This window comes from Trypanosoma brucei, chromosome 6 (assembly GCF_000002445.2).
Source record: "Trypanosoma brucei brucei TREU927 chromosome 6, complete sequence".
In the NCBI taxonomy this organism is placed as follows: domain Eukaryota; phylum Euglenozoa; class Kinetoplastea; order Trypanosomatida; family Trypanosomatidae; genus Trypanosoma; species Trypanosoma brucei.
This window is the reverse complement of record NC_007279.1, coordinates 1,431,184-1,458,583: the sequence shown is the minus strand read 5'-3', so window position 1 is coordinate 1,458,583 and position 27,400 is coordinate 1,431,184. Positions and strand designations below refer to the sequence as shown.

General features: G+C 41.3%; 2 protein-coding genes and 8 pseudogenes across 2 annotated transcripts, besides 22 other annotated features; 7 read left to right on the top strand and 3 right to left on the bottom strand.

The window, feature by feature from the left end:
- Positions 1-8,211: part of a sequence feature (sequence corresponds to BAC RPCI93-1I18) that runs on past the window's edge.
- On the top strand, positions 338-1,361 carry Tb927.6.5270 (annotated as a pseudogene).
- On the top strand, positions 1,670-3,055 carry Tb927.6.5260 (variant surface glycoprotein (VSG), putative; the record flags this gene model as incomplete). The annotated part of the gene is made up of 1 exon (XM_840541.1): positions 1,670-3,055. One exon carries the CDS (start codon positions 1,670-1,672, stop codon positions 3,053-3,055), a length of 1,386 nt encoding a protein of 461 aa, XP_845634.1.
- Positions 3,374-3,402: a sequence feature (AT_rich).
- Positions 3,903-4,275, top strand: Tb927.6.5250 (annotated as a pseudogene).
- Positions 4,557-4,601: a microsatellite.
- Positions 4,624-4,664: a microsatellite.
- On the top strand, positions 5,933-7,399 carry Tb927.6.5240 (variant surface glycoprotein (VSG, atypical), putative; the record flags this gene model as incomplete). Its single annotated transcript, XM_840540.1, has 1 exon — positions 5,933-7,399. One exon carries the CDS (start codon positions 5,933-5,935, stop codon positions 7,397-7,399), a length of 1,467 nt encoding a protein of 488 aa, XP_845633.1.
- Positions 7,511-7,534: a sequence feature (AT_rich).
- Positions 7,649-7,688: a microsatellite.
- Positions 8,212-27,400: part of a sequence feature (sequence corresponds to BAC RPCI93-30P15) that runs on past the window's edge.
- Positions 9,081-10,574, top strand: Tb927.6.5230 (annotated as a pseudogene).
- Positions 10,883-10,911: a sequence feature (AT_rich).
- Tb927.6.5220 lies at positions 11,224-11,439 on the top strand (annotated as a pseudogene).
- Positions 11,487-11,507: a sequence feature (AT_rich).
- Positions 11,535-11,558: a sequence feature (AT_rich).
- Positions 11,684-11,706: a sequence feature (AT_rich).
- Positions 11,746-11,770: a sequence feature (AT_rich).
- On the top strand, positions 12,705-14,274 carry Tb927.6.5210 (annotated as a pseudogene).
- Positions 14,484-14,540: a sequence feature (AT_rich).
- Positions 15,062-15,312: a mobile genetic element.
- Positions 15,062-16,135: a mobile genetic element.
- Positions 16,354-16,396: a microsatellite.
- Positions 18,123-18,143: a sequence feature (AT_rich).
- Positions 19,045-19,986, bottom strand: Tb927.6.5200 (annotated as a pseudogene).
- Positions 20,229-20,249: a sequence feature (AT_rich).
- Tb927.6.5190 lies at positions 20,411-22,348 on the bottom strand (annotated as a pseudogene).
- Positions 23,577-25,088, bottom strand: Tb927.6.5180 (annotated as a pseudogene).
- Positions 25,091-25,344: a mobile genetic element.
- Positions 25,345-25,592: a mobile genetic element.
- Positions 25,605-25,859: a mobile genetic element.
- Positions 25,605-27,400: part of a mobile genetic element that runs on past the window's edge.

The window sequence follows — 27,400 nt, the reverse complement described above, 5'->3', positions numbered from 1 at the left end:
AGTACAAAGAAAGGTAGAAGAATGTAATTTGAGCATGCTCACATTCAAACACAGTTATGATGATAGGCATTATGCACAGAAATATGTTAGAAGTAAAATGATGGTAAGATGAAGTGCAGTAGACATACCGCTGGAGCTTATACGTCACCAACAGCAATAAAAACCACTGAAACTCATAATATTGATGTTTTAAATTTAGATAAAGAGCTGTATATTTTGTAATTAAACTTGTAAAAATTTCGAAAATTAAAATATACCTTGTGATAGAATTTCCCATATTCTCGAGATTTTCAATTTTTTCTAATAACCCTATTTATTCTGAAAAGTGGATTAAAAAATAAAATTTGTTACCTTTATAGCATGACTATTACTGTTGCCATTATACTTGACCTGTTTAAGTTAAATATCACTCACACAAGATACAATAGCAAAAAATAAGAAAAATATATAATACATAACGATCATAAGAAGCCCAAAGTGCTTCTGGCTGTTGTACAAACTCATACAACTCAAGAACAGTGTAGGCTGATTTATATTGAGCGCCAAATCAAGTCATGTTGAAAATATTACAATTGCAATGGAAGGTTTGTATAGTCACGTCAAAAGGCCTAGATGGGCTATGAAAATTTTAGAGAGACATAATGCAAGTGATGAGGATATTGTAATTCATTTGGATGGGTCTGATGTTATTGTTTCTGATGGAAAGAGAAGTATGAGAGTGCAGTAAATATTTTACACAAAATACTGCTGATAATGAAGATAAATTTAGTGGAGAAGATATAGTAAAAGAGAAGCATATTTCCCCTATTTTATTCATAACAACATCAGAATGTTATGCTTCTCAGTTGGATTTGCTTATGAACTCAGATCACAAGAAGCATATGCAGAGATGTTATTGGCTTTTTAATGTTGGCTACAGAAAAGAAAAGAAAGATAGAAAATTACCTCATTTACTGAAATCACCTCCTAGTGTAAAATATTACCTTAATGGTGGTTGTTTAATAGCAAAAGTATGGCAGTTAAGAAATTTGAATATGCATTGGGAGAATTGCTGAGAGGAAGTGAGGAATAGTTGGCAGAGCAAAGCATTTACAAACATTTTCTCATTTGGAGTGCAATCGAAGAAGAAAATGTTGGGCAGAGATCTGTTTTGAGGAGGTGGAATGACTGGATTCGATTATGAAGAGAGATTTTTTACTCTTCCCAATAGTGTGGTGATTGGAAACGCTTTATTAATTCGTTTCCAGGGTAGCCTATTTCATGTAAAAAGGAAGCGAAGTTGATTGTGAAAAATCTTATTTGGTATAAATGATTGAAGGAAGGCAGTTTTTTCCGAATATTTGGAGAAAATTGCAACTTATGCGGAATGTGAGAAGATGTTGAATATAATATGATAGAATTTGTGTCTATACGGTAAGAGATAAGAATTTGTTTTAGGCGAATGAATTGTAAGAAGCGGCAGAACAAAATAAAGATGTGATAATCTCGTGTAGGCGCGGAAAAAATTTGTAATATCACTTGGCCAAAAAATCTGTTACTGCCTTTTTTTAACCAACGCCACAAAACCTGAGCGACGTATCCAGCTGTGACCCTACACAGACAGCCACCTAACCAAAGCTGAAGTGACACAAAAGTAGTGCCACGAATAGCAGTAAATAAAGAAAGAGGTATGAATATGTTAATTATTAGATTTCTTGCTCTGTGTATACTATTAAGGAATGCAAATGCTGCAAAGAACCAGCACGCAGTTGAATTCGGCGCTCTATGCAACTTGTTCACATTAAAAGACGCGGCCGACCCGCCAGCAACCGAAGAAACATCTGCGACTTTCTCGGAGCTAAGAACGCCAATCTACAACCTCAATGTATCAGTAGCAGATGACGACTTCCTAAAAGATGCGAATGGAAAATACAAGGATCTGATGCAAGGGAACGATGCGGCAAAACTAAAAGCGTGGCAACAGCACATAACAGAGATAATAAACTCAAAACATGGAGATGAAAACAAACAAATATACGCCAAACTCACAAACAAAGCCCAAAAAGCCTCAGCGCAAGCGATAATAACACAACTGATAAAACAAACGGACGCAATACAAGAAAAATACGACGCTGCCCAGAAGACAGCGACAGAAAGCCACGCAAAAGCGATAGAAGATATACTCACGGCCATATACGGCGACAAAGACAGCAAGTACACAGAAGGCGACTTCGGCGGCAGCAGAAACAGCTGCGGCCCGACCAGCAACGGTAATAGCGCGGCAGGAAAAAATTTACTAGACGACATGATTTGCCTCTGCACAAACAAAGCGGCCGCCACCACCACTGAGTGCGGCAGCGCCACCGCGCCACAAGTAGACGGCGCCGGTAATACCGGTCAGCAGGCGATAACCCATGTCATCAGCCTTTGCAAATCCCCGGCAAAACCACCAGCCCTAACCGGGGAACTAATCGAGGCCAGACTAGCAATATTCCACAGCATGCTGGGCCGGAATCCCAACGGGGAAACCGGTGACGAAATAAGATATGTCCTTGGAAAGTACAGCGCCAGCCAATGCGACGGCGCCAGCGAACAAAACTGTGTAAACTACGTCGCACAGTTAAAGACACCCGGGACGGGAATAACCTGGGAAAACAAAATGAGGGATGCGATCGAAAAGCTAAAAGCTGGCCAAACAGCTTCTGCAGCTCTTCGTCACTATCGACAACAGCTAAAAAACCTAGCCCTGACAGCAAGAAATGCGTACGAAGCAGCAAAGCTAGCCACGGAGGGAACGACCTTACCACTGCCTCAAACAACTCCAGGAGTTGTTGAGATCACAGAAACAGACACAACTTGCGAAAAGAAAGGAACAGGAGATGAATGTAAACCACCATGCAAAGTGGAGGGAACAGGAAAGGATGCAAAGTGCAAATTGAATAAAGAGGAGGCCAAAAAGTTAGAAGAAAAGACAGAGCAGAAAGATGGAGGAGATAGCAAAACCACAAACACCACAGGAAGCAATTCTTTTCTTATTAAAACTTCCCTTCTTACACTTGCATTTTTGCTTTTTTAAAGCTCCCCCTCAACTTTTTTCTTCGCTAAAATTTTTGCTATTTGATATATTTTAACACCTAAATTCAGCCGAGAATTTTTTGTTGGTTGTAAAAAATCTGATTCTCTAAAAAATATTTTTTGGAAACTAAAAATTTTTTCCTTTTTACGTTTAATTTTTTTGAACTTTTTAGGGTTAGGATTTTTTTAGGTGTTTTTTTCAAGGTTTTTTCCTCAATTTTCTTCGTTCATTTTTTGCTTTTTTTTAATTTTTGGAATTCGCGTTTTTTTTAGCGCGTCTTTCACCGGCTCTTTTTTACACTTTTTTTTGTATTACATGATTTTATTTTTTTAATTTTATGATTTTTTGAATTTGACTTTTTTTTACGCCCCGCCCGCGACTTTTTTTTTGTCTTCTTGGTTTTTCGTTTTTTTTTTTGACGGCGCCTTTTTTCTTCAAAACGCACCTCGCGGTGTTTCGGGTTAGCGGGTTAGGGTTAGGGTTTTTTCTTCTCTCTACTAATAATTTTATATATATTAGCATTGAATCGTCTCGAGTTTAGTTTTTTTTAGTGATACGGCGCCTATATTTTGATGCGAACGCTAGCCTTTATTAACGCAGCAGGCATCTTCGCCTCTATATTCTTTACCCCTAACGTCACCTTTATTTGTTACTTTTTTCGCTTTTGTGAGTGTCAACTCTGTATTTTGAGGTATATATTTTTTTAAACTTACTTTCGTTTTTTGCCGTCTTTAATTAAATAATAATAACACGTTTTTTACAGCGTCGTGTGGTAGTTTCACTGCAGCCTCTCTGTGCTTTTGAGGCAAGGTAGGGGCAGTCGAACGATATTCAGCAGAAACACATGAGGCCAATTAGGCAGCAAGCTTCAGCGACACCTGCATACAGCAACCGTTACATAACAAACGCAACGTACACAGCAGCTAACATCAAATGGAATAGCACCACAGCTACAACAGGAAACCACTGCAAACCCAATGATGGAGAAGCTCAGACAAACACAGCAGGAACAGGTGGAGCTGCAGGGACAGCAGACCCTAATTGTGGCCAGTATGCTGATCCAGAGAAATGTGCCAAGCCGCCAGGCAAGCCTACGGAGGGAAAAAAATCTGTTTTCGGATGGATTTATTTCATTGATGGACAGGGAAAAGTTGAACCAAAATTCCGTATCCAGTTTCCTTGTAAATAAGAAATTGGTTCTGATGGCTGCTGCCTTATTTGTGAGTACGTTTCAATTTTAGCATTCCAGAATTTTGATGATTGTTACTCTATGAAATTTATGATATTTGCTATTTTTGAAGAATTTGCTGAAATGTAAGATATTTTAATACTTTTAGACATAAGTGTAAAATTAGTGAATATTCTCAAAGATATAAAAAGTTATGATGATTAGTTGACTATGAGTGTAAAATATAATGTTAATAAATTATCAAAAGTTAGTGTTATTATAAAATTTCGCAATTTTGTTATGTTGCATATTTTATATATATTTGTTAGAGTTATAATAATAATATTAATCGCACTAATAACAATGATAGTAATGATAGGATAGTGTTATGAGTGTGTATATACTAATATTATAATAAGAGCAGTAATAATAATAATAATAGGAGAGTGTTGTTAGTGAGAAAGAATGGGTCCAAGGGGAATATTATTATAGAAAACACAGAGAGAAAGAGAGGATAAAGATGCAGGCGTGGAGTTTTAAAAAAGTCACCGATGGGCACCATTGTACACAACAAGGTGATATAGGAAACAGCGAGGGCGAAAGAGATAGCTTAGTGAACAGGACAAATTGAGTCGGTATGCCATGCTGAAAACCCACGGAAGAACACCTATAAAACTAAATAATTGTTGAAAGCAAAACACAGTAATGCGCAGAAATTTTAACAAGAAGAGATTGTGCAGAACAGTTCACTTAAAAATTATTCAATGCAAGAGCAAACATGATAATAGCGTCTAACGTTTAATCGTTGGCAAATTGTAATCTCCATTTGGGAAGAAGAAGGGTAAATGGTAGGTTATTGAGAGTTAATGTCGATGTATTCCTCTCATCAGATATAGGAATAAGAGCTAATAATAACAGTAAACAATATAATATTATCAAGTGGGTTATTTTTAAACCAGGAGCGCTAGTGGATTAGTGTGGCGAGTAAAAAAAAGAATATAAACGCGGACATCACTTAAAATGGTGCGTGTTTATGGCTGCAGAGGACCGAATTGAAATAGAACAAGTTTTTCATGATGCACCTAAAGTTACCTATTGGTGTACGGGATAGACACGAAGACCTACAAGGGATGTGTAGTTAACATAAGGGTTGCCGCCTGTGAAAAACTAACGGACCGTACTTAAAAAGCAACACCAGCGAAAAAAGCACGTCATGACCACAAATTACTCAGTGTTAAACGCAATCGGCTCAACTAGAAGCAAGATCATCGAATCCTTAAGCAGAAAAACAATCGTGTCCGTGGGAAGGGGCAACGCTATCTTGTTGTTCAAAGTCATAGCTATGCTACTAGATTGAAAACTGCTAGCCTGAGGTGAAAACATATGAAATTTAACACTTTTTTATGTAGAGAGAGAAAGAAGTTTTTTCGTATGCAGTAGAAAAAAGTGCTGGTGTGGCTGTTGCGCGGCTGAAAAATTTAAAGATTGATAAGGGGGATGTAAAATGGGTTCGAATATTGCAAAAGAGTGTACAATTGGAATTTAAACTCTAAGGCCAATACATTTCAAGCAAAAAGCATGGAAATACATAATAATCACAATGTAGTGCCCAGGTGTGCGACCTGTACAGCAAGCAGTAAGCAATTGATTTTTCCAAAGCAGCACGTTGCCCACAATGACCTCAAGCAAAGCCAAAATAGAAACAGAGTATGACGGCGGTGTTGTTAGCAATGCAAACAGTTGTGTTGCTGCCGGCAATGTTTGGGGGTGCAGCAGAGACATCCATAGAAGCAGTCACTTCCCCCTACCATGAAGTAATGTACCTTGAGAAACTCATCTCTAACTTTAAAGGGAAACTGTCAACAGCACGATCAAGGGCTACAGCGCTAAGCAACGACTATTCCCTACTGACCCTCGCGGCAGTGTGTACAGAAGACACTCAGAAGGCAGCGGCGTACATTGCACTTTCTGCCGAAACAAAAGAAGCCGAATTGAAGCAAGAGGCAGCAATAGCAGCCGGAGAAGCCCAAATAACAGAGCTGGTGAAGACGCTGAAAGCAAGGGTGTCACAAACGAAAGCGCTAATCCATGCAGAACGCGACGCGGTGGATACGCAGGTCGCAACACCAGCAACGACGACGCAGACGTTTTTGTCCGCCGGCACAGGCGAGCACTGCACTATACCGACATCCCGAGGGCCGTCAACGACCGACAGCTGCACCGAAGCAGCAGGCAGCGGCACACACATAGACAAAGCGGTTGTAGAACTCCAAGAAATTGAAAACATCAAGCTACTCAAAGATGAGCGCTTCTTAACTCCAGAGTACGAACTAATTGTAGCAGCTCAAGGTAACGCAGGCACCGGCGGGCCGCACCGCTCGTACAAAAAAGGCGCCTGCGCAACCAGCGGCGACAGCGGCGCGAGCCTGAGGAGCCTAACAGTTGCACTCGGCGTTAAATCAATTACGAGGAAAAAGGGAGAGGACGAGGACCCAGCAAAGCAATCACTATTCAAAGGACAGGGAGCAGGATCGGGGTGCGTAGACGCCGACACAGACAGCAAATCTCACTTAACGACACAAAAGAAAGTCGCAAATGCCATCTGCAGGCACCGTGGCGCAGACATCAAATTATACGAGCGGCCGTTGCTGAAAAGCAAGACGACACTAGCCAACGAAGGTAACCTGAGGGCACTCGCACAGCTTCTGGCAACAGGAAAAGTCAACACAAAAGAAGAAGCCACCAGCCAAACCGAAGCAGTTAAGGCTCTACTTCCGGCAGGAGAGTCAACTCTAACCGCAGACCTGGTAGATCCCTTGGCAACTGAGGAAATCACTTACGACAATGATAACAACCCTGTAAAAACAACGATCAAAGACACAAACAAGCCTGGAAAATTCGCTACCACACTCGCTTTTTCCTACAGCAGACGACAGCGGAAAAAATCAGCGATAACAGCCCAAAAGGAAGTTTCAGATACTAAAAAAGAAAAATGCAAGGAAGACACAGAAAAAAGCAAATACATTGCAGACACAGACTGCGAACACAAAGACGGAAAATGCAAACTTAAAGAGGGGGTGAATATGGAAAATGATGGAAAAACTACAAATACCACAGGAAACAATTCTTTTGTCATTAGCAAAGTCCCTACTTTCCTTGCATTTTTGCTTCTATAATTAAGTTTCGAAAAAGATTTTTTCTCAAATTTATAAATTTGCTATTTTGATAGAGAATTTGGTAAATTTAATATCATTTGATATATTTTAAACTCTTTTGATGAGAAATTGAAAAATTTTTAATATTTATAAAATGAGTGTGATAATGGCCTATGGGAGAACAGCAGTAGGGTTATCTGGTATGAAAAAGGTGCTGTTGTGCATTGTTTTTAATTTTTTATTTAGCTTATTTTAATAGATATTAGTTAGAATAATGATAATAATAGTAATGATGATAATTGTAATAATAGGAGAGTGTTATGTGAGTGTGTATATACGGATATTATAATAGTGGTGAGTAGTGACTGAAAAGCGAAAAGAGATAAACTTTAAAATTGCAGGAGTGAAATAGGAATAACTTAGTGAAACGGAATTAAGTGATGGGTAGTGAAAAATATTATTATTAAAGGATGCACAGAATGAGAAAGGGAGACAAAGACGACTTGAATATGCGGAGTTTGAAGCACTAAAATAGTGCCGGCCGTCACTCTAAACACTGGGATAAAAGAAAAAGACAGGGGCCAGCCGCGATAAAGTAGAGAACGGCGATGCCATTGCTTCATCATTCCCCAAACCAGCAACAAAAGACGAAAAGGAAAAGATCAAAGCGCAGAATTAAGTAAAGCAAGCGAAAGAACAGAAGACAATGTTACATATAAGAGAATAAGCTAATGCTGATGCTGTGTATTTGGCTCGCAAATGGATTAATGCTATTGCAGAGATAGTGGTGACTGTGCTTTTTAATGTGATGGCGGATCCTACTATGCAACTTTGAGGTAACATCTGCAGGAGCATGAGTGAGAAGGGGAGTCAGTAAGTGTGAGGTAATGTTTTAAACTCCTTTTCATCAGATGTATTTAAAATAGCTAACATTTGTGGGGAAAATATAATATTATCGGGAGGAAGATTTTGAAAAGTAGGACTACTAACGGATTTCCGTGGGCAAAGAAAGAAAAATGGGCACGTGAAAACTGCTTCACATATAACGTACATGAAAAGTAATAAGATATATATAAAGTGAAGAGGATCAACGCTAATACTCAAATTTCGTATTAGTATAAGAGTCAGAAAGTAAATTATTTCAAGGGGAGAGTAAACCATATGAACGTGTTTGCTAACCTCAAAGTGACAGTGCCGATTCATAAGAAAATATCAGCGTAAATATAATTTCAGGCTCCAATTTACGTAGTGTTAAACGCCAAGCAAACGCAGTCAACAAGGAATGCGGAAAAAATCGAAGCATCCACCACTTCCGAGACAGACAAAAGCCTCACCTGATTATTTTTGGAGACAGAATGAAGCGATGCACAGCCATGAAATAAAAAAATACGTAGAAACATTGAAGTGTATCGTTTCATATGTAAAGAAAAAATTTAAATACTTTCTCAAAGTGGCCCATTCATTTGGCGGTGAAACCAAATGATTTTTTCATATATTTCAAATATTATGTATGAGGATTGTTGAAACGCTGCAACCGATGCGACAAATAATCGCAAAGGTCCACAGTGTTGTCGCTATACCACCAGGAACTGCAATAGTTGGTAAGTTTTCGAGCTTATATAAACATTACCACACTATTTTCACCACTTTCTTTTCTAAAATATGTCTGGAGTTGCCGACCGCCCGAGTTCTTGCAGGGGAAATGCGCCAAAACATACTTTGGACTGTCATTACGCTAGAAGTTGCGACACTTGCCAAAAACGTAAAGGGGACAGTCAAGGAAGGACAAAACGGCGGTGATTTCATAGCTCTATGCGGTCTCATCGAATTCGCAAGAGAAGATACGCCGGAAGTACAAGCAGCAACAACCATTCAAACCATTGCAGAAGAGCTAATGGCGATAAACCTTTCTCTAGCTCCAGAACCGATACAGGCGCTTGCAAAAGCTAAAAAGGAAGAGGCATGGGGCGCATTGCAAAGCCCTTTCAAGGAACAAGCCGCCCCTTACGAAAACCACTGGACGGCGTGGACTAAGTCGGTGCAGGAAGACGCACCTCAAAACCTGAAAGACAAGATAAAACAGTTTAGCGTCCTAAAATCGAACAGCGATGCCATAAGACAATTGGCATTCATAGCCGATAAGGGACTGACTATATCAGAGGCTGCAGCGACTACGACAAAAGGAACCGACAAAGCCGCAATAAACGGCCACCTAAACAAAACGCTTTACGGTTCTGCCGGGAAAGCAGCAACACTAACATTTACCGGAACGAGACAAGCGGTGTGCGGCACGGGTGCTGCAACACCAGGGACGGAAGCCGGCAAGGCGCTCCTGTCAGATTTGCTCTGCATCTGCTGCGGACACACTAGTGAAGCAACCGGAGGCAAAACATGCAGCAAAGGGTGTGATGAGAGCCCCCCCCCCCCCAAACAACGGCAACTGGGATGTGACGACGGCCGGCAGAGAAAAAGCCCTGGCCATAGCAAACAAATGCCCACCGGCCTTGAAAACGGGCGAAAAAAGTTCTGCTGTTCTAAATAGCCGATTAGTGATTTTATACAAAGCCGTAAACACCAACAGGCAACGGCAGCGGCGGCTGTACAGGCGAAGGCGTAAGCGGCAGCCACACGGGGCGCTGCGTAAAGTACAACGATGGCAGTATCATCGGCGGCACGCCGCCAATTGAATGGCAAGTAAATCTGCGAAATGCCGCAAAAGTGTACGACAAGCGCCACACACAAATCAAGCTGGCCGCACTAGAAGCAGAAATAAGCTTGTTAAACGCCACGGCAACAGCATTGCTACGGGCACCAAAAGCCTTCGCAGCGCAAACCAATGGATCAAACCAACAGCAAACTACAACGCCGTCTGAAAAAGCAAAGGAGTGTGAAGCAATAGAAACAGATACAAACTGCGATTCCAAGGATTTCTGTACTTTTCAAAAAGAGAGCACAGAAGAGAAAAAGTGCAAATATAATGCAACAAAAGCTACAAAAAACTGAAGTTTCTTTGCCACAAACTCAAACGGGAGTAGAAACTGAAACAACAACAGAGAAATGCAAAGGGAGACCAGAGAAAGAATGCAAATCTCCGAATTGTAAGTGGGATGGAAAAGAGTGCAAAGATTCCTCTATTCTAGTAAACAAACAATTCGCCCTAGTGGTTTCTTCTGCATTTGCGGCCTTGCTGTTTTAAAATTTTTACCCCTATTTTTCTTAAAAATTTTTGCTAAAAAATTCTTGCTACTTGAAAACTTTTGATATATTTTAACACCTAAAAATTCAGTCGAAAAAATTGAACTGTGTTTCGTAAGTTTGTGACTCTGCAAAAAATATTCTGTGTTTCTCTGGCAACTAAATTTTTTTTCTTTTCCCGTTGAATTTTTTTTTTGAATTTTTTTGTGCAGGTGGGTGGGGTAGTTAGGTTAGGGTTAGGGTTATCGTGTTAATTTTCCTCTTACTGCTAATTTTTTTTAATCCCACACCTCCGTCCTGGATTGCTCCAAATTATTTTTAATTTTTATTCTTTTAATGATGCAGCGGCTCTTTTTTTTCTTTTTAAGCACAAGGCTGGCACTTATTTCCACTGGAGATATCCGCGCTTCATTTTTTCCTTTCATTTTCAGCTTCATATCGTTAAGCCTATTATCATTTTGCTTTTGTGAATTTCAGTTCTGCGTTTTGTGCTGCACGCAGCCTTTAAATTTTTTTAACGCTGGCGCGTGGCAGTTTCGCTGCGCAAAACGATTTGCTTTTAAAGGGAAAATAAATTAAAAAATACTCATATTGGGGAACAGCTGATAGTCAAAATTATCAATTAAACCTCGGCGGCGCGATCTGACGCTGGCACATCCCGGCCAAAGGTGCTCGACTTCCGGAGGTACGTTTTTAACCCAAAGTCCGTCTAGAGAAAAATGTGCACATTGACTGAGGAAATCAAGAAGGAAGTAGAAAAAGAAGCGCAAACAGGTGGAAATGATAGAAATCCTACAAACACAACAGGAGTAAATTCTGTTCTACTTAAGGTCTCTTTTTTGCTTGCAGTTTTTCTTCTAGCATAACAGTTTTACGAATAATTTGTAAAAGCTTTTTCTCAATTTTATGAGACTTATAAAAATTTATAAAAATTGCTATTTTGAGAGAATTTTTTAAAACGTTTTTTAAATATAATATATTTTAACACGTTTTGTCAACCCTTTGCAAATTGTGCAATTCATTGAAAATTTTAAAAAATTTTACTTGTAAAACTTTGGTATGACAGAGGCATGTGTGTACAGCAGTAGGGTGATTGTATATTAAAATGAGTAATATATTAATTTATTTTATTTCCCATTTTTTTGTAGATATAAAGTTAGGGTTGTAATTGCAATAATAATAATTATTATTATTATAGGAGAGTGTTGTGAGTGTTTGTATAGACGAATATAATTAGAACTATGGTGGAGGGAACGAATGAACAAGCAAAATGGAAAAAATTTTAATATCGTGAGATTGTAATAGGAGTAAGTGAGGGAGTGAGATGGTGAAATGGCGAGTATGCAAAAGATTTTGAGGGCGCGCGAGGGATATTATTAAGGCAACAGCAGGAAAGTACAGATGGAGGAAGGCGTCATACACTAAGTTTCAAACACAAAAACGACTATGGAGCTATAATACATAAAGGATATGATGGAAAGGCAATGAAAGAAAGACTCCACTTTACAATATCAATGGAGTCGCAATGTTTTGCGGGGAAGAAAAACACGATAAAAAAAAGGAAAAATATAGAAGAACACAACGAAATCAGAAACATCACGGCTCATAATAAAAGAGTATGTGATTGTGCTGTGGAATTCACACATGGATGGCCAAGCACTACTACAGAGAGCTTGTTGGCGAATATCGTTTTCAATATGCTGGTCACAACGGAGGGACGGCAATAACCTATGAAACTTTTATTTTTTAATGGAGTGTTTAGGAGAGGCTGCTCCTTTAGCGCTAGAATACCAATGATAGAAAAACAAAATTAATAGGTGATCAACAAAGATGGGTTAGATGTATAGTATCAAAACTCATACAGTTCTGTATAGCGGTGGGTCAAGAACTAATGCACTAAACCCCCCGAAACCATGGAAGACGATGCGACCCCTACAATGGTGGCAAAGTGTGATGATAGCGCATAACAAAAATGTTGAATTTATTCACAAGGACAATCACTAATATCTGTAAAACTACAGACTTCAGCTCCAAACCCGGCAAATTCAGCGCCTCGAATATGTTCTAACAACAACAGCACGATCCTGAGTGTCAGATAATAACAGAACGATAAGCACATACCAGATGAGCAATGAAAGCACGAGCATTTCCAATAGTGATGTTTATACCGGCCTGTCGCACGCAAATAGCCGACGCAGCAGCGGCAGCGAAGAATCCCCTCGACGGCTCAAAGATAGCAGGGCTCTGTAAAAAAGCGGGCGACATGCGCCAGACTGCAGCGGCGGCAGCGACAGCTTTGCAAGCAGCGGAGCCCATAGTGGACAATGCCATCAAACTACAACACCAATTAATCATCTATTCACTTACAGCAACGCACAAGCAGCGGGCTAAAATGGCAGCAATAGGAGCAGCGGCAGCGGCCAAAGCAATAAACAAAATCTACTCGGCAGCAATAACGAAAGCCAAAGGAGGAATATACCTAGCAGCAAAAGCAAATATCGTGGCTGGCAGCATTATAGAAGCAACCACACTTCTTGAGCAGCTCAAAGCGTCCAACGTCGGAACCAACGGCGCATGTCTAACAAATGCAGCGACCCGAAAAACAGCGGTCAGACGTAGCCAGGACCTACAGGGATGCGACAGCCTAGCAATACCCGACGCGGTAAAGCTAGAAGGGCTAGAGGAATTCTCCGAACAAAGCTTCAAAAGCGGAATCCCAGAAGGGAACGCAGCATCGACAGAAGCCAGCTTCGACAAATGCCTGTTTTTCGAGGACCACCCGAGCGCCACGGGCATGTTCACTGGCAGCACAGCATCACACATAACTCTAATGGCCGGGCTGCTGACAACAGGCGCAACAAGCCCAGAAATCCACCGGATAGACGACCTAGAACCGACCAGCGCAAGCTCAGCTCAGACACCGGCATACCTCGAAGCAATTGAAGCCGCTAATGCGTACAAGACGACACCAGAGATAACAGATGACGACGTTTATGCAAGTATCTATCAAGAATTAACAGGAGACGTATTTCTGGCAGAGATCAACTTCGCCATAAACGACGTCAAAGCCAAACCCGAACAGGTCTCAGCAACTAATGAACTCAAGGCGGCCGCCAAACAGATTTTTTAGCGACAGCGCCACTAAGTTCAAAAGCAAATTCATCAAGGACATGTTAGAAGAAGAACTGGTGTTTCCATCGGAGCTCAAGCTGACGGCCAGTACAATGCAGAAGATACCGACTAACAGGTTAAGTGAAGTCGTAGCACTTTTGATTCAGGAAACCATTTCTAAAGCGACACAGGACAAGAAATGTCTAACAAGCCATTCCGCATCAGAGAAGTCAACTTCCGAAACAGATGTAACGTGCGAAAAGAAAGGAACAGAAGATAACTGCAAATATGGTTGTAAATGGGACAGTGACGGACCAAATAAAAAGTGCGTAAAGGATCCAAATTACAAGCCACCACAAGGAGAGGGAGGAGAGAAAAAACTTATAAAATGCTCCGATGCGACAACGGAAGAGGAATGCAAAAAGGTTGAGGGTAAGAAACCAGAAGGCAAAAATGCAGTTTGTGGATGGATTGATTATGTCGATAGAAGAGGGAAACTACCCAAACACGAATGTCTAGACGAATGTTTTATAGGCGGAAAACAATTGGCTCTGAGTATGGCTGCTGCTTTTATGGCCTTGCTGTTTTAATTTCCCCCTATTTTTCTTGCCTAAATTTGATATATTTTAACATATTTAAAATTCCCTGGAAATATATTTTTAAAGCTGCCTGCGCGTGTAAAACTTTATTTTTGATACCTAAAATTTTTCTCCTTTTTCCTATTTTCTTTTGAATTTTTGTTGTCCAATAAGACAAGAAGGTAGAAAGATAGGTAGGAAGGTTAGGGTTAGGGTCAGAGTTTTTAATTTTTTGGATTATTTTTTATTTCACTTTTTTTTTTAATTTTCATTTTTTTGATTTCGCCATTTTTTAATTTTTAGTGATGAAGCGGCTCTTTTTTACATCGACCTTAACCCTTATTCGCATAGTTTCCAATTTGATTTTTTTACTCTATCAATGTTTTTGTATACACAGAGTCTTGAGCACCAACCAACAGCCACCACATTGGACCCCGAAATAGCAGAAGAAAAATGCAAAGATAAGTCAGTTGGCGTGTACAGCGACGAAAATGGCTGCGAATTCCAAGACGGAAAGTGCAAAGTTAAAGAGGGAGTGAAAGCGGAAGGAAAGAAAGAGGATAAATGTACTGGCCATACTAAAAAAACAGCTTGGAAGAATAGAACACGCCCGGCCAAGCCCCCGTTTGTGGCTGGAGAAAAGGCAAAGAGGGTGAAACAGAACCAGAAAAGGAGAAGTGTCGAAATGGTAGTTTTCTCTTCAATCAGATAATTGCTCTGATTGTTTCCGCTTTTGTGAGTTTGGTAGAATTTTAGCATTAAAAGGATATTTCCAAATTTTATGAAAATTATGAAAAATCCCTGGTGACGCCGGCCACCTCATTGTGGCGCCAGGGTCCAGTACACCGTCTCATCGGAGGAAGACAAGTGCCCGTATTATACCCTGTCCGACAGGATTGGGGCGGGTAGCAGGCTTTAGGTGACCAGAGCAGGAGTAAGCAGCAGTATCGGCACTCTAGGGTGAAGAAATATATTAGAATGTTTCCCTGCACGTGCGAGCGCGCTTCGATTGGAATACATAGGCTTATACTACTAAGGGGAAATGTGGAACATAATCCCTGCCATATGATTCGTGGAGCCCAGTGGAACAATGGGTCGTTACCTCAGGTACAACGACTCGCCTTGAAGAAGAAGCTCAACGAGGATTGTATGCTGTTTTGCCTGCTGCAGGAGATTCACTCGGCTCCAGCGGGACGTAAAATTCTTAGAATAGGCAGATACCAGCATGTAGGATGGCAGGTTCTTCACATGGTGGTGTGGTATCAATTTTAGTTAAAGGTGTCGTGAAAGTCATCCAAAGTTCGAAGGAGGAGTGTCTACTAGAAAGAGTCTCGGCAACGTTTATATTTTCAGCTGATTTTAATTTGACAGCCACTTCAGTTTATTTTCCTAGAAAATCGATGGTTTCAAAAACATAGTTGGAACAAATGCCAGAAAAGAAACCCGTCGTCAGGCGGGAACGGATGTATTTCCCTTAAGAGACATCGCAATGTACAGACTGTGAGGTATTAAATTGGAAAATTACACTGAGTCCTGATAGCGACCATTTTTGGGTCACTTTTGGCGTTTTTGCGAGTTGTGGTGCAGAGGTGACCTCACCCTCAAAACCTGCCAGGGCGTTATCCGCGTGGAATAAAGCGCATTGTAATAACTTCAGGAAGGTTAGTGATACTTTCATTTTCAACAAGACTAAAGAAAAAATAAAGGATGCGGATGCACTAAATAAAGCCATCAGGAGAAGCACAAGGCAAGCGGCCAAGAAAACCATACCAAAGGATAAAGGTGTAGCACCGCCTTTCCGGACAAAGGAATTAAAAAAATAAGATAGGCAGATAAAGAAGTGTCGGGATGGACGTGGGAGAGACGTGCTGATTGGATGAAGAAAGAAGGCAATGTATATTACACTTTACACTCAAGTATAAGTAACTGCAATATAAGATGTTGTGCATCGTTAGTTATCACTACCCATTGGACAAAATAATAAAGAAATTAATTGTATCACGCGTGTTCTCCCTTAGTGTCTCCTTCACGAAGGAAAATGCAGGGATAACGTTGTTTGTTTATTATGTGTAAACTTAGTGTAAGCTAACGTAAGTAAATAAACAAATGGATATAGAAATAAGCAAATTAATAACGGGCAACTAATCAAGAGACGCGTCATCGCAACATACTACTCTAATAACTAATAAGAAAAAATAGACGTGTTTACAAAATAATGGATATGAAACGAGTATGTGTAACAAAAACTGATGTTATTTTTTTTGCGGTGACATCTAGTGGCACGATTAATATACAATCACAAGCACTGAGGTCAGAGGTGCACAAGTTGGACAATCATCCTGTTATTTGTATCCGCGTATATTTTTAAGTGTCTTTTTATATCTTAAAGATAATACTTCACAAAAAAAAGATCATATTCTGTTATTTTATGCAACGGCAATTCGAATTTTCTTTATTCACACTTTACAACCATTTCCTTTAATTCCACAACTTATATGCTCATGGAAGCTTGCCTAATGTTGGAGTTGCTTCACTTCTCTCTTCATTCGTGTTTACATATCAACAAAACACATGTGCGCTTGACTGCTTCTCCCAATAAATGAAAGTAGATAAATACATATGATTTGTACAACTTCAGACACTTTAGGAAGGATTTCTCATCTGTAATCACATCAAAAGATTATAATTTGATCTCACTGTGCGCTGTTACAACGAAGAAAATATACATCATAAGTGAAGAAAAGCATGAGCATATCTGTTATGATTTGAATAACGCATCTGATGTATAATAACTATCATTTGCATTTTAACAAATCTATTCGTCAAGTTTCATGCACGCACCTCTATGCCGTTTCATATGCTAGCATTGGGTGGCTGCAAGAGTTTCATGACAGTAACTGCAGCAAAATAAATAACGTATTGGAAAAAATGTATAATTCCAGGCTGAAAAGGTGCTTTCGTCGAAGTGTTTGCATTTGAATGCATGTAAAGTGTAATACGATGCTTTTAGCACTATTAACTTCAAAAGGATGTTGAAGGAATAATATGAATCACCACCGTATCCGAAGATACATTGATAAGTTCACTGTTTCCACGCAATAAAAAGCAGTCAGTACGGTCGCTTCACAATATTTCTTGACTTAACGGAAATCTATTATGCACCTCAAAAATAATGTTTCAGTTGTTACACACAATAAACTACTTTTGTTCTTTACTTCCAATAAAAATGCAACACCACTAGAGAGGATGATAATCATAGAGATTATATGAATATTCGCTTTTTCATATATTCGTTGAAATATAAAAACAAATGAGGACATTTTTCAAAAAGACATGACGTGTTTCGAGGAAGAAAACGGAAGTATAAAAATTATGAGTGTAAGAATAGATGCGACATTCAAATTATCGTTAATTCCGTTGTGATATAAGTATATGAAAAATATAATTAGTCCAGTTTATTAAACATATAAGCGGATAGAGTTTGGATGGTATCAAACAAAAAAGTTCCTTCGCCAGTATATGTTTTACAAGGTGTGGAATGTGAATTTTAAAATGAAAAACGTATTTTGAGCCCGAAAGAAACCATTCTGTGTGTATTTGTATGTGTGTTACGGATATTGTGTTACACCATAAGTGCCATACTGTTGAAATTCCATGCACATGCATCACGGGCTCTGCACTTTTATCAAGTAACACATGCATTTATTAACATAATAAGGGAGAAAACAAATGGAATGCTGCGGTTATTGCGATATGTCATTTGTTGTTTCGCGGTAAAGATACGTGGGTTTAATAAAACAAAAAATAAATAATGGATGAAGTGGCATAATTTAATTAGATGTAAAATCTCTGTGACCTACATAAATATTTATTTATTTATTCTTTACCACAGCGGCACTGCAGGCGAAGGGATGTGGTGATGAATTTGGCGCAGAGGCGAAACTAAACAGAAAACATCAAATGAAGTGATATATGCTTATGGAAGAAACAACAACAACATGGCGGAGGGAAGGTACAAAGCTAAAGCCGCTCAAATGTGATAGATTTGTTAACTGGATGAAAACATTACCGCATGACAGTTATTTTCTACAATAATATTTTGGTGTAACTTTGTGTTTCGGTGATGATGTGGTTGTCTCTCTGGGAAGAAGCAGCGATGCTGCACGTGTCAAATTCTGACTAAAATCAACTAGCGAATCATATGCGCCTAGTCTATTTTCCATCATCCTTCAATTACAGAATTTTACCAAAATAAATAAAGAGGTGGACAGGAACGAGGAAGGTTCCAAAAAAAAACGTATTAAACATCACTTTTGAAAGGACCATAAAATTACGCACGAAACTCTGCGGTGCTAACCAAAAAAAGCTGCAGTAACTGTACGCACAGAAAAGGGATTGGGGAGGCGGCAGGGAACACACACACACACACACGTAACAAAGTAGATTTAGAAAAATATCACAAACTTATTCTGAGGTGAAAAAGAAAAAAATCAAGAAAAAAAACGCCATTACGTCACTTCACTTGGGCCCACCATTTCAATAACGTCACCTCTTCACTATTATGAAAATAAACTAATTAACAGTGTTTTTCCTTCAGCAGTAGCGCGCAGGGAAGTGAAACAACCACGGGATATAAGGGACGGTTGCCAATCATTCTCTTTCCTTCAATTATAATTACAGTTAAAAGAACTAATTAGTACAAGCCAACTGCGGAAATAGGATGCCTGTACAGTATTAATTTTGTCCTCTTTGGTGTGGGGAAGAGGAAAGAGTGGGGATGTCAGCTAAAAAAAAAACGCAACTGCAGCCGCTTGCATTGTGGTTCCCCTTCCCCAAGTTTTGCGAGCACATGCATGCGGAAGGCAGCAACATAACGGCGTTACGCCAGGTGTCAACCCGTTGCTTCTTAAATGAAGTGAAATATATTCCTTTACGGCTACAACTGTTTCCAACAGCCAATGCGCCGCATCATCGTCACAAACCAAAAGACTTTGTTTCGCACATTTTAAAGGATTTGACCTCATGAGAGAACGAAACTGCCAGGCATCACACCGCCGCAATGCAACATTTCCCTCAGCCACATTTTGGGAAATCATTAAATCCACTAAAAGGCATGACGAAAAGCACCTGTCCTTCTTTTAAGTTCAACTTCATTCGATTTTTTGTCAAGTGACATGAGTGAGTTTGTGTGTGTACCGATACATTTTTAGCATACACTTCCATGGTTGCTACAATACTGTTTGCTGGAAGTACTTTTAGAAACGCGGTGGCAACAGGGACCTCCACATCGCTTTTATTTTTAGACGCGTCTGGTGGACATAACTGATGTCGCTTCTGCCAATGTGACCATGAGGAAGAGAGATACAATAATAATAATAACTTTTATTTATGAAAAATGTTTAGAAACAGATGGTGATGAACAGTCCTTCTGACAGGACTGCAATGGTGGCATGAGCCCCTCAACATCATCATCATGAATGTCATCTACCGTCCAAACAGTTGTGTTCGGAACAGCAGCCACAATGCGATTTTCTGGAATCTCAGCGAGAGGAGTAAAGAAATCCACACGGCACTGGTCGTCTTGATCTGCATTTTTTCCAAAGATGACAGCAACACCACAAGCAGAGCTAAAGCATGCATAGGCGGAACAGCACCCTCGTCGATATGGAACAACACAGAAACTCTCACATCCTCATTTCCTTTCCGCATGTATCGACTACTCATGTTACATACACTTCCTATAGAGTCACCTTCAGACACATTAATATATCAATGTATTTAAAATAAAGCAAAAGAAAAGAAAATAGTTGAAGGAGTGAATACAATTTCACTGAATTTTCTCGGCATAAAACTGCGAAATCGTTATTTTCGTTGTTGTTTTCTGTCCCTCCTTCTTTGGTTATCGAGTGATAACAAAACGAACAATGAAAATTAACACAATTACTGAGTTACACATTTGGTGCCACATATTATTTTTAAAAAAAAATCCTCATGTGACGGTTGGCACTTTAGTGTGCAGATCAACTTCACCTGATTCATCTTTCTTAGTACAGGAGAGATGTGAAAAAAAGAAAAGAAAAAAAGAGCAATCACACTTTCTTCTCTTTCTACCAATCCGATCCCATAAAATCAAGCGAAAGACACGTACTTATTCCCATTCCTTGAAGTTCCTGAAGTAAAAGCTTGAACACATAGGGGGAATTTACACGTGAGACGGGTATTTTTGGCATTACATTATGAGCAATACCTGTCCTCTTCTCACCATTTATAACCCACAGGAGCAGCATCAAATATAAATTGTGAAGAGGTATGAGATCACAAGAACTCGCTATCATTGAGAAATTTAGATGCACCATATATATAACCATGTAATCCCTTTCCATTTCAACAATACGCAAACCTCCACTGCGGAATCGACTTTGAATGTGTTGACCTCGTCAGCATGAAACGGGGCCCGCCAAGTGGCATGAACATTAATCTTATCAGTAACCATGTGTTTGAGGTGTTGGTAATAAATGGGGTCAAAGAAAACATAAGTGCGTATCATCTTCCCCGTTATGCCCGAGTGGAAAATATGCATCATCTCCTCGAAGATAATTGTATCCATGTTGTATCAATTCCTCATCCAGCTCTTCATCCTTATCAGTACCCAAAGGCATTGCCATCGCCGAATTTTTCCGTGAATGCACTCACACCTTTAAGCTAACAAGTTCCAGCAACTTTCCAACTGTCATACGGCTCGGGAATCCATGAGAATTTATTGATCATATCTGGGAAAATGCCTTTACTCATTGAAGGGCATGTTAATACACCATCAGTGATGAGATCCACTACTCCCTCCAGCCAGTGCCGTGAGGAAAACTTATTTCAGGACTCGGGACCGCGAACTTCTCTCGTAGAAACTTTAACTTTATTGTTCTACATCCATTGATATATCCGAGTCACTGGAAGGTGAGAGATGACCACATTTGGTTCACAAAAGCAGGCTGAGGGTATTTATATTCAAGAAAATTAGGTCTTGTTTTTATGGACAGCACGGGAGTTTATTTGTTTACCAAAATATCAAACTGACGAATAACCGCCCCTTTACTACTGGCAATACCATCACTATTAAAGGCATTGCGTCTCGCAACATTTCAATCTGTTGGAAGAATTATATCATACTCACCGTTGGGAAGTCTTTCCAGTTCCATCTCATGCTTACAAAAAACAACACAGCACCCGTAGCCACAGTTGAGCGAACTGCAGTTGTACACCTTTGAGTCTTCAATATTGTAGCCTCTATAGGTCATAATGCATACCATCGTACTAATTCCTGCAACTAATATTTTGTAGTTGCTTAGGTTCATAGCCTTCGTCCAGCAAAGGGAACGTTGAGAGTAAGCACTTAACATAAGTACTGTGTCCATTTCTAATGTACTGAATATACGCAATGGTTCCAACAGCTTGCTTGCCCATGGCTGACTGTAATGTGTGTCGTGCAAATTGATTGTGATGTGAAAAGGAGAATAATTCTAGCGACAACCCCAAGTGAGTCTCTTGTACTGCTCAATGTCTCTATGGTGAACTGCTATAAGGTAGTCATTCGCTTCATTTACGTCAGTGAATTCCACAACAAACCTTCAACTAAAACATCGTTAATCGAGCACTTGCCTGAACTCAAGTTATCAAGGTGTTGAGAAATTACAGCGTGTTTCCCATCGCCAACAAAAACATACAACCTCACGATCCTTCCGTCGACACAAACAATTCGAATACTCTTCTGGCGGTCATTTATCGCAATAGAAACATGTGGATGCAAGCGGCCTGTGTTCCTCAGGGTTCGTAATACATCCCGACACAAACGGATCATGTACCGGTAAACGCACATCAGCACTTCATTGAGAAAAACTGCGTAGTATTTAAGAAATTCGTTGGGGCTGATACAATCCATTTACTCCACCCCAAAATTGTACGCATCCGCGTGTAAAAAAACAAATTATTCATCTCTAGTGTTACCTGACTAAGAATAGCAAAATTATTGACCAAACAGCAACAACTTTCACCCTCTGGGGTATCGCAAGGAGGGGCATGCACCATTCCCCATTGACTTGAATAGAGAAATAAGTTCGCACATGTGGGTCAATAGACGAGGTCATGGTCACTCCACTGCTGCCGTTACATACGATCACTGCATGGTTTTCGTATCAATGTTGATGATGATATGGGATTTGCTGCTGGAGGCAACCAGCAACATAAGTTTAAGGTTGCCACGTGTGGAGAGAGGCCCAACTGCCAACCCTCAACCAGGATAACAGAAGTGATTATAAGTAAAGAGAAGACAACATATCATAGTATGTTTGCACACCGACAAATAATTGAAGAAAGAAAGAGAGTGAGAGAGGAAAATGGACACAATCACGTCACCAGCTGCGCGTCTGCGAAGAACACCATCAAGAGCTGCTCCATAACTGCAACCATAACTAACATGTATAATATAATTATAACAGCTCGTATATGAAACAGCACATCCAGTAACTGCTTCTAATGTTTGCATATTTCACTCCGTCACAATCCCTCTCCCATTACACCTACTGGAAATAGGATTCAGCAGAGTTAGAGTTGAGGCATGTTTCCAATACTCTCTCTCCACCACGGATGGCGAAGAAGCGAAAAGTACTATTACATTTTTGTTCCTTTTATCATTGGACTATAGATTCCTATCTCTACACGGATGGAAAATTTAGATTGTATAAATGAAAGGAAGATGTGAAGAGTTAGTCTAGTATAATCCAATTCTTGAGTTGGTAATAGCAAAAATGAAAACAAAACGTTACAATGTTTTCTTACGTCCGTCGATAACATTATTTCTGTCTTTCTCTGTGCCCCTTAAGATTACGATGTGGCTTAACTCCAGTTACGCGTTAGCCGATAAAATACTACTTTTACTATTCCTTAGTCGTCTTCATTTCCACTTCCCTCCCATCCCTCCCGACACTCAAGCGAATTATCACGTCCCTTTCCTGCACTAACCGCCGCATTTGACTGCTTGTTGAAAAGAATAAGATGATTACTATAGCCGCTATTTGCTGAATATTACTCCCTTGCAGCGCATCCTGTCATGTCAAGCATTAAGACAAAGCCATTTACCCTGTTTTGGCAGTTAGGACTGCTGGCCTCCCAATGATACGATAACTCAATTTGACTTTGAATGGAAAAAACGCCGCCTCGCCCCACATTAGCACCGTACACTGTTGACTGCTCGCGTCCACCATAACATACCAGGCCGGATATTTTTACTCAGCTTCTACCTCACTCAATGCTGTGAAATCGCCTCACCCTCCTTGCGCTCCCGCTTGCTCGTTGCGTGGCTGCGGCGCAGGCTCCATGGCCAGAAGTGGAGCATCCCGATACCAACCTTCTTCTGCATATGCTCGCATTAGCTGCCCCTGCATTTCTTCTCTTAACGTTACTTGGTATTGAGTCATGTTTCTCCACATATCAGCCGCTTCGGCGGGGTCGTCGCCATCACAAAGCTGCCATCTTGTAATCACACCACCACTAGCTCCATTGATGTATATCATCTCCCAAACCATGTTGCTGGAAAACGCACCCCAATCAGAAAAATATCTTGCCATGTTTTCTCGGAACTTCTGCACCTTTGACGCAGTGGTGGGGTGACATGCCAACTTGGTTACTTGTAAAAGCACAGCTATATTTGGAGTGGTCAGTGCCGCCCTGCCCTTAGGAGTTTTCCTGAGCCGCCCCTCAACGAAAAAAAAGCCATCCACCACGGGTTCATTGACTGTGGCAGGGCGGTAGAGAACCATGTATTCACACTTCTCCATTGGCTGCTGTCTGGCATCTGGTAAAAACTTCTGCCCAGTGAGTCTCAACTGCTGAGGAGTCATGTCTTTCAGTATGCATCGTTTCTCTTCCGGTCCACCCGGCCGCCGCAGGTATTTTATGTTGTCTCTGATAACTTTAAAAACTCGAGGAAAAAGAAATGCAAACAACGCCCCCGATTTGAAAACGTTGGCCGCAGCACTCTCGTCTGAAATCATAACTTGACGGATAGCCATTTTCTGCACAATAATGGAAAGCAGTTTTAAAAATATAGCATTCCCAATGCAAGCCGAAAGTGGCCTGCAGCGGTATCCATCGATGCTCTCTCCGGCATCTCGCACACGAACGATTCTCACTAACCTGTGCGTTACCTTATCATTTTGCCAACCGGCAATTTTCATCATTATGTCCTCGTAGTGTCTTTTGTTATCATCATTGATGGCCGTTATCGTCTTTTTTGCCTGAGACACACGTTTTGTGTACTCCATGCTGTCGTAAACGCAACGAGGCACTGGCCCAACTACATCAACACGGCCCTCTATTGTTTTCCACTCATTTTTGATTTCTTCTACAATCCTCACCTGTGACTCTTTATCAAGTATCGCATAGCATGATGCTACAGACAGCTTTTTCCATACCACAAATGCCTTCATGTCACGCACATCATCACAGTTTATAATAATTTGGCGGCCTCCCCTATTTGTAGTCCAGTCATCAAAACGGGCACTATTCGGAAAAGTGAGGAAAGTTACACCCCAAGTATAAGAGGGAAGATGAGTATACAGCTGCTGCGTTGCGTACCTTGTGTCCATAATGATGTGACCTGTCTTTTCGTACTTTACTGCATTTATTCCCCTCACAGAAGCTGTCACGCCTTTATACTGCTCAACTCTCCCCTCTTCACCGGGTTTATCGTTATATATTAAGTAGGCTATCCCGCCCGTGAAATACGCAACAACATCAAGCATTCCTTCATGGAAGTGAAGCAGGGAATGAAGCAAAATTTTTTTTTTTAGAATTTTCTTCGTGCCTTCGTGAGAGTTTCCCCCCACTGGCGCGGCCATCAGCCATCACCGTAGAGCCCTGAGATGCTATCGGTCTGGCGACTGTGGCAGAGTCTCCCTTTTTCATTCATCCTAACACACCCTCTATAATTTTTGTTGTATTTCCGCATATGAACGGAATACAGCAGATGGGGCGAGAAGCCTCCCACCCTGGACTCTCCAAAAGATGCCAATTGGCAATCCTTTTTTGGAGGTCCACATCACCGGACAGCAGCATCTTAGTGCGGATGATACTGCTGATGGCACGCTGGCACGTGCCCAGGGACCGACAAATGAAAAACGGTGTCCCAGCAAGACGCTGCTGATCCCTGTGCTGTATGATGCCGTAGCCGGAGCACAGCAGTGTTCCCCATGAAAGGAACGCTGCTGGCTCTTGGCTTCCCCCGATGATACGGGGTACTGGACCCTGGCACCACGTTGAGGTGGTCGGCATCGCCAGGGAATGAAGCAAAATTTTTTTTTTTGAATTTTCTTCGTGCCTTCGTGAGAGTTTCTCCCAACTGGCGCGGCCATCAGCCATCACCGTAGAGCCCTGAGATGCTATCGGTCTGGCGACTGTGGCAGAGTCTCCCTTTTTTATTCATCCTAACACACCCTCTATAATTTTTGTTGTAGCTCCGCAGTTGAACGGAATACAGCAGATGGGGCGAGAAGCCCCCCTCACCCCGGACTCTCCCAAAGATGTCAATTAGCAATCCTTTTGTTTTGATTTTTGTTATTCGTTTATTATTCTCTCCCCCTCTTTCTGTTTCTGTTGCTTGTTGACTGCATACCTCCTCTGTCTCTGAGGGTGTCTGGACTATTCCTGCGTCCGGTGCTTTTCCTGCTTGCTCCACACTCGGCAATAAGGGGGGAAGTTGCAGAAGGGAGAGTGGGTTGTATGACTGTTACCTTAGGTGAGGACTTCACCTGCGGCCGGCTCCGTTCAACCGCAATGAGAAACTGCGCCAGCCTTTTGGAGAAGCATACATCCTGCACACACTCACCTTCTACCGCAAATCTGACACGTAACTCCTTCAAACCGGGACAGCTCATCAAGTGCAGCGACGTTTCTTCGCAGTCGCCGCGTTGGCTGGTAACAGCGCGCTCTACCTTCATACCGTGCATCTTCTTTTGATGTAGGGTGAGGCCAGTTTTGCTAGCACACTGCCTTCCGCATGTCGGGCACACCAACATGGATGTGTTTGTATGCGGGGAATCAGTGGCACACAATTTTGTGCTTTTGCTGCATTTAAGCTCGACTCCCTCACCTTTGTGGAAAGCCTTACAGTGTCGGATGAGGGAGTCCCTGCAACTGAGCACTTTTTGGCACACACCGCACTGCACCTCGCCCTTCCCCGGGACGTCAACGTTTCCCTCACGGGCACGCTTACGAGGGAATTGCACCAACACCACGGTACCGTCCTCCGTCACTATGCTTTTATGTTTGAATTTCTTGTGTAGTGTCAGGGAAGAACGTGTACCGAAGCTCGCCTCGCACAGGTCACATTGAAACGGCAGCTTCCGTGTATCCTGAGAGGCTGGCGCTGCTGGGGCTTTACCATCTCCTTGCACTGAGTCCTCGTTTTATCGCCCCCTTTTCACGCGGCAACTGCCGCTGCCTATGCCATGTATTGTTCTAAGGTGGTGTAGTAGTCTGCCTGGCATTGCGAATTTGGAGGCACAGATGGTACAATGAAGCACCTGCGGTCTCATCGTAACTCGTGTGCTCGATGGTAGAGGAACGATCGCCACCACTGGAGGGGGCTCCGGGGGGATATCCACTGCAGGTGTTGCATCGCCGTATTTTATCTTTCGAAGGGCATCAGCTCGCACAAAGCCATGTTTGTTTACCATATGCGTTACAGCACTCGAGCGGCATTGGTATGTGGCATCACATTCAGTACATTTGGTCGGTTCGGAGGTTCTCTGAAGAGTGCGTGTCGCAACAGTTGGGGCTGTTTGTATTGTTGGCCCTATCTCTGCATGTTGCGGGTTGCACCATCGGCACTGTGGAGGCACACTCGGGTTAATCTTTCGCAACATCCATCCATAGTGTCTTGAAGACCCAACCCGAAAGCGTGCCAGTGCCGTTTCTTCTTCCCTCGTCAGTTCTTCCTTATGTTTTGTTGGAAAGTGGTTGCCCGTGATACCAAACCTATGAGTGTTCTCATGGACTTCTTCCGACCTAAGCACTCGCTTCGCATAAGCAATGATGTCGGGGATCCATGTGTCTCGCAACTGTGGTAAATCTGCGGCCTTTTTGGCCA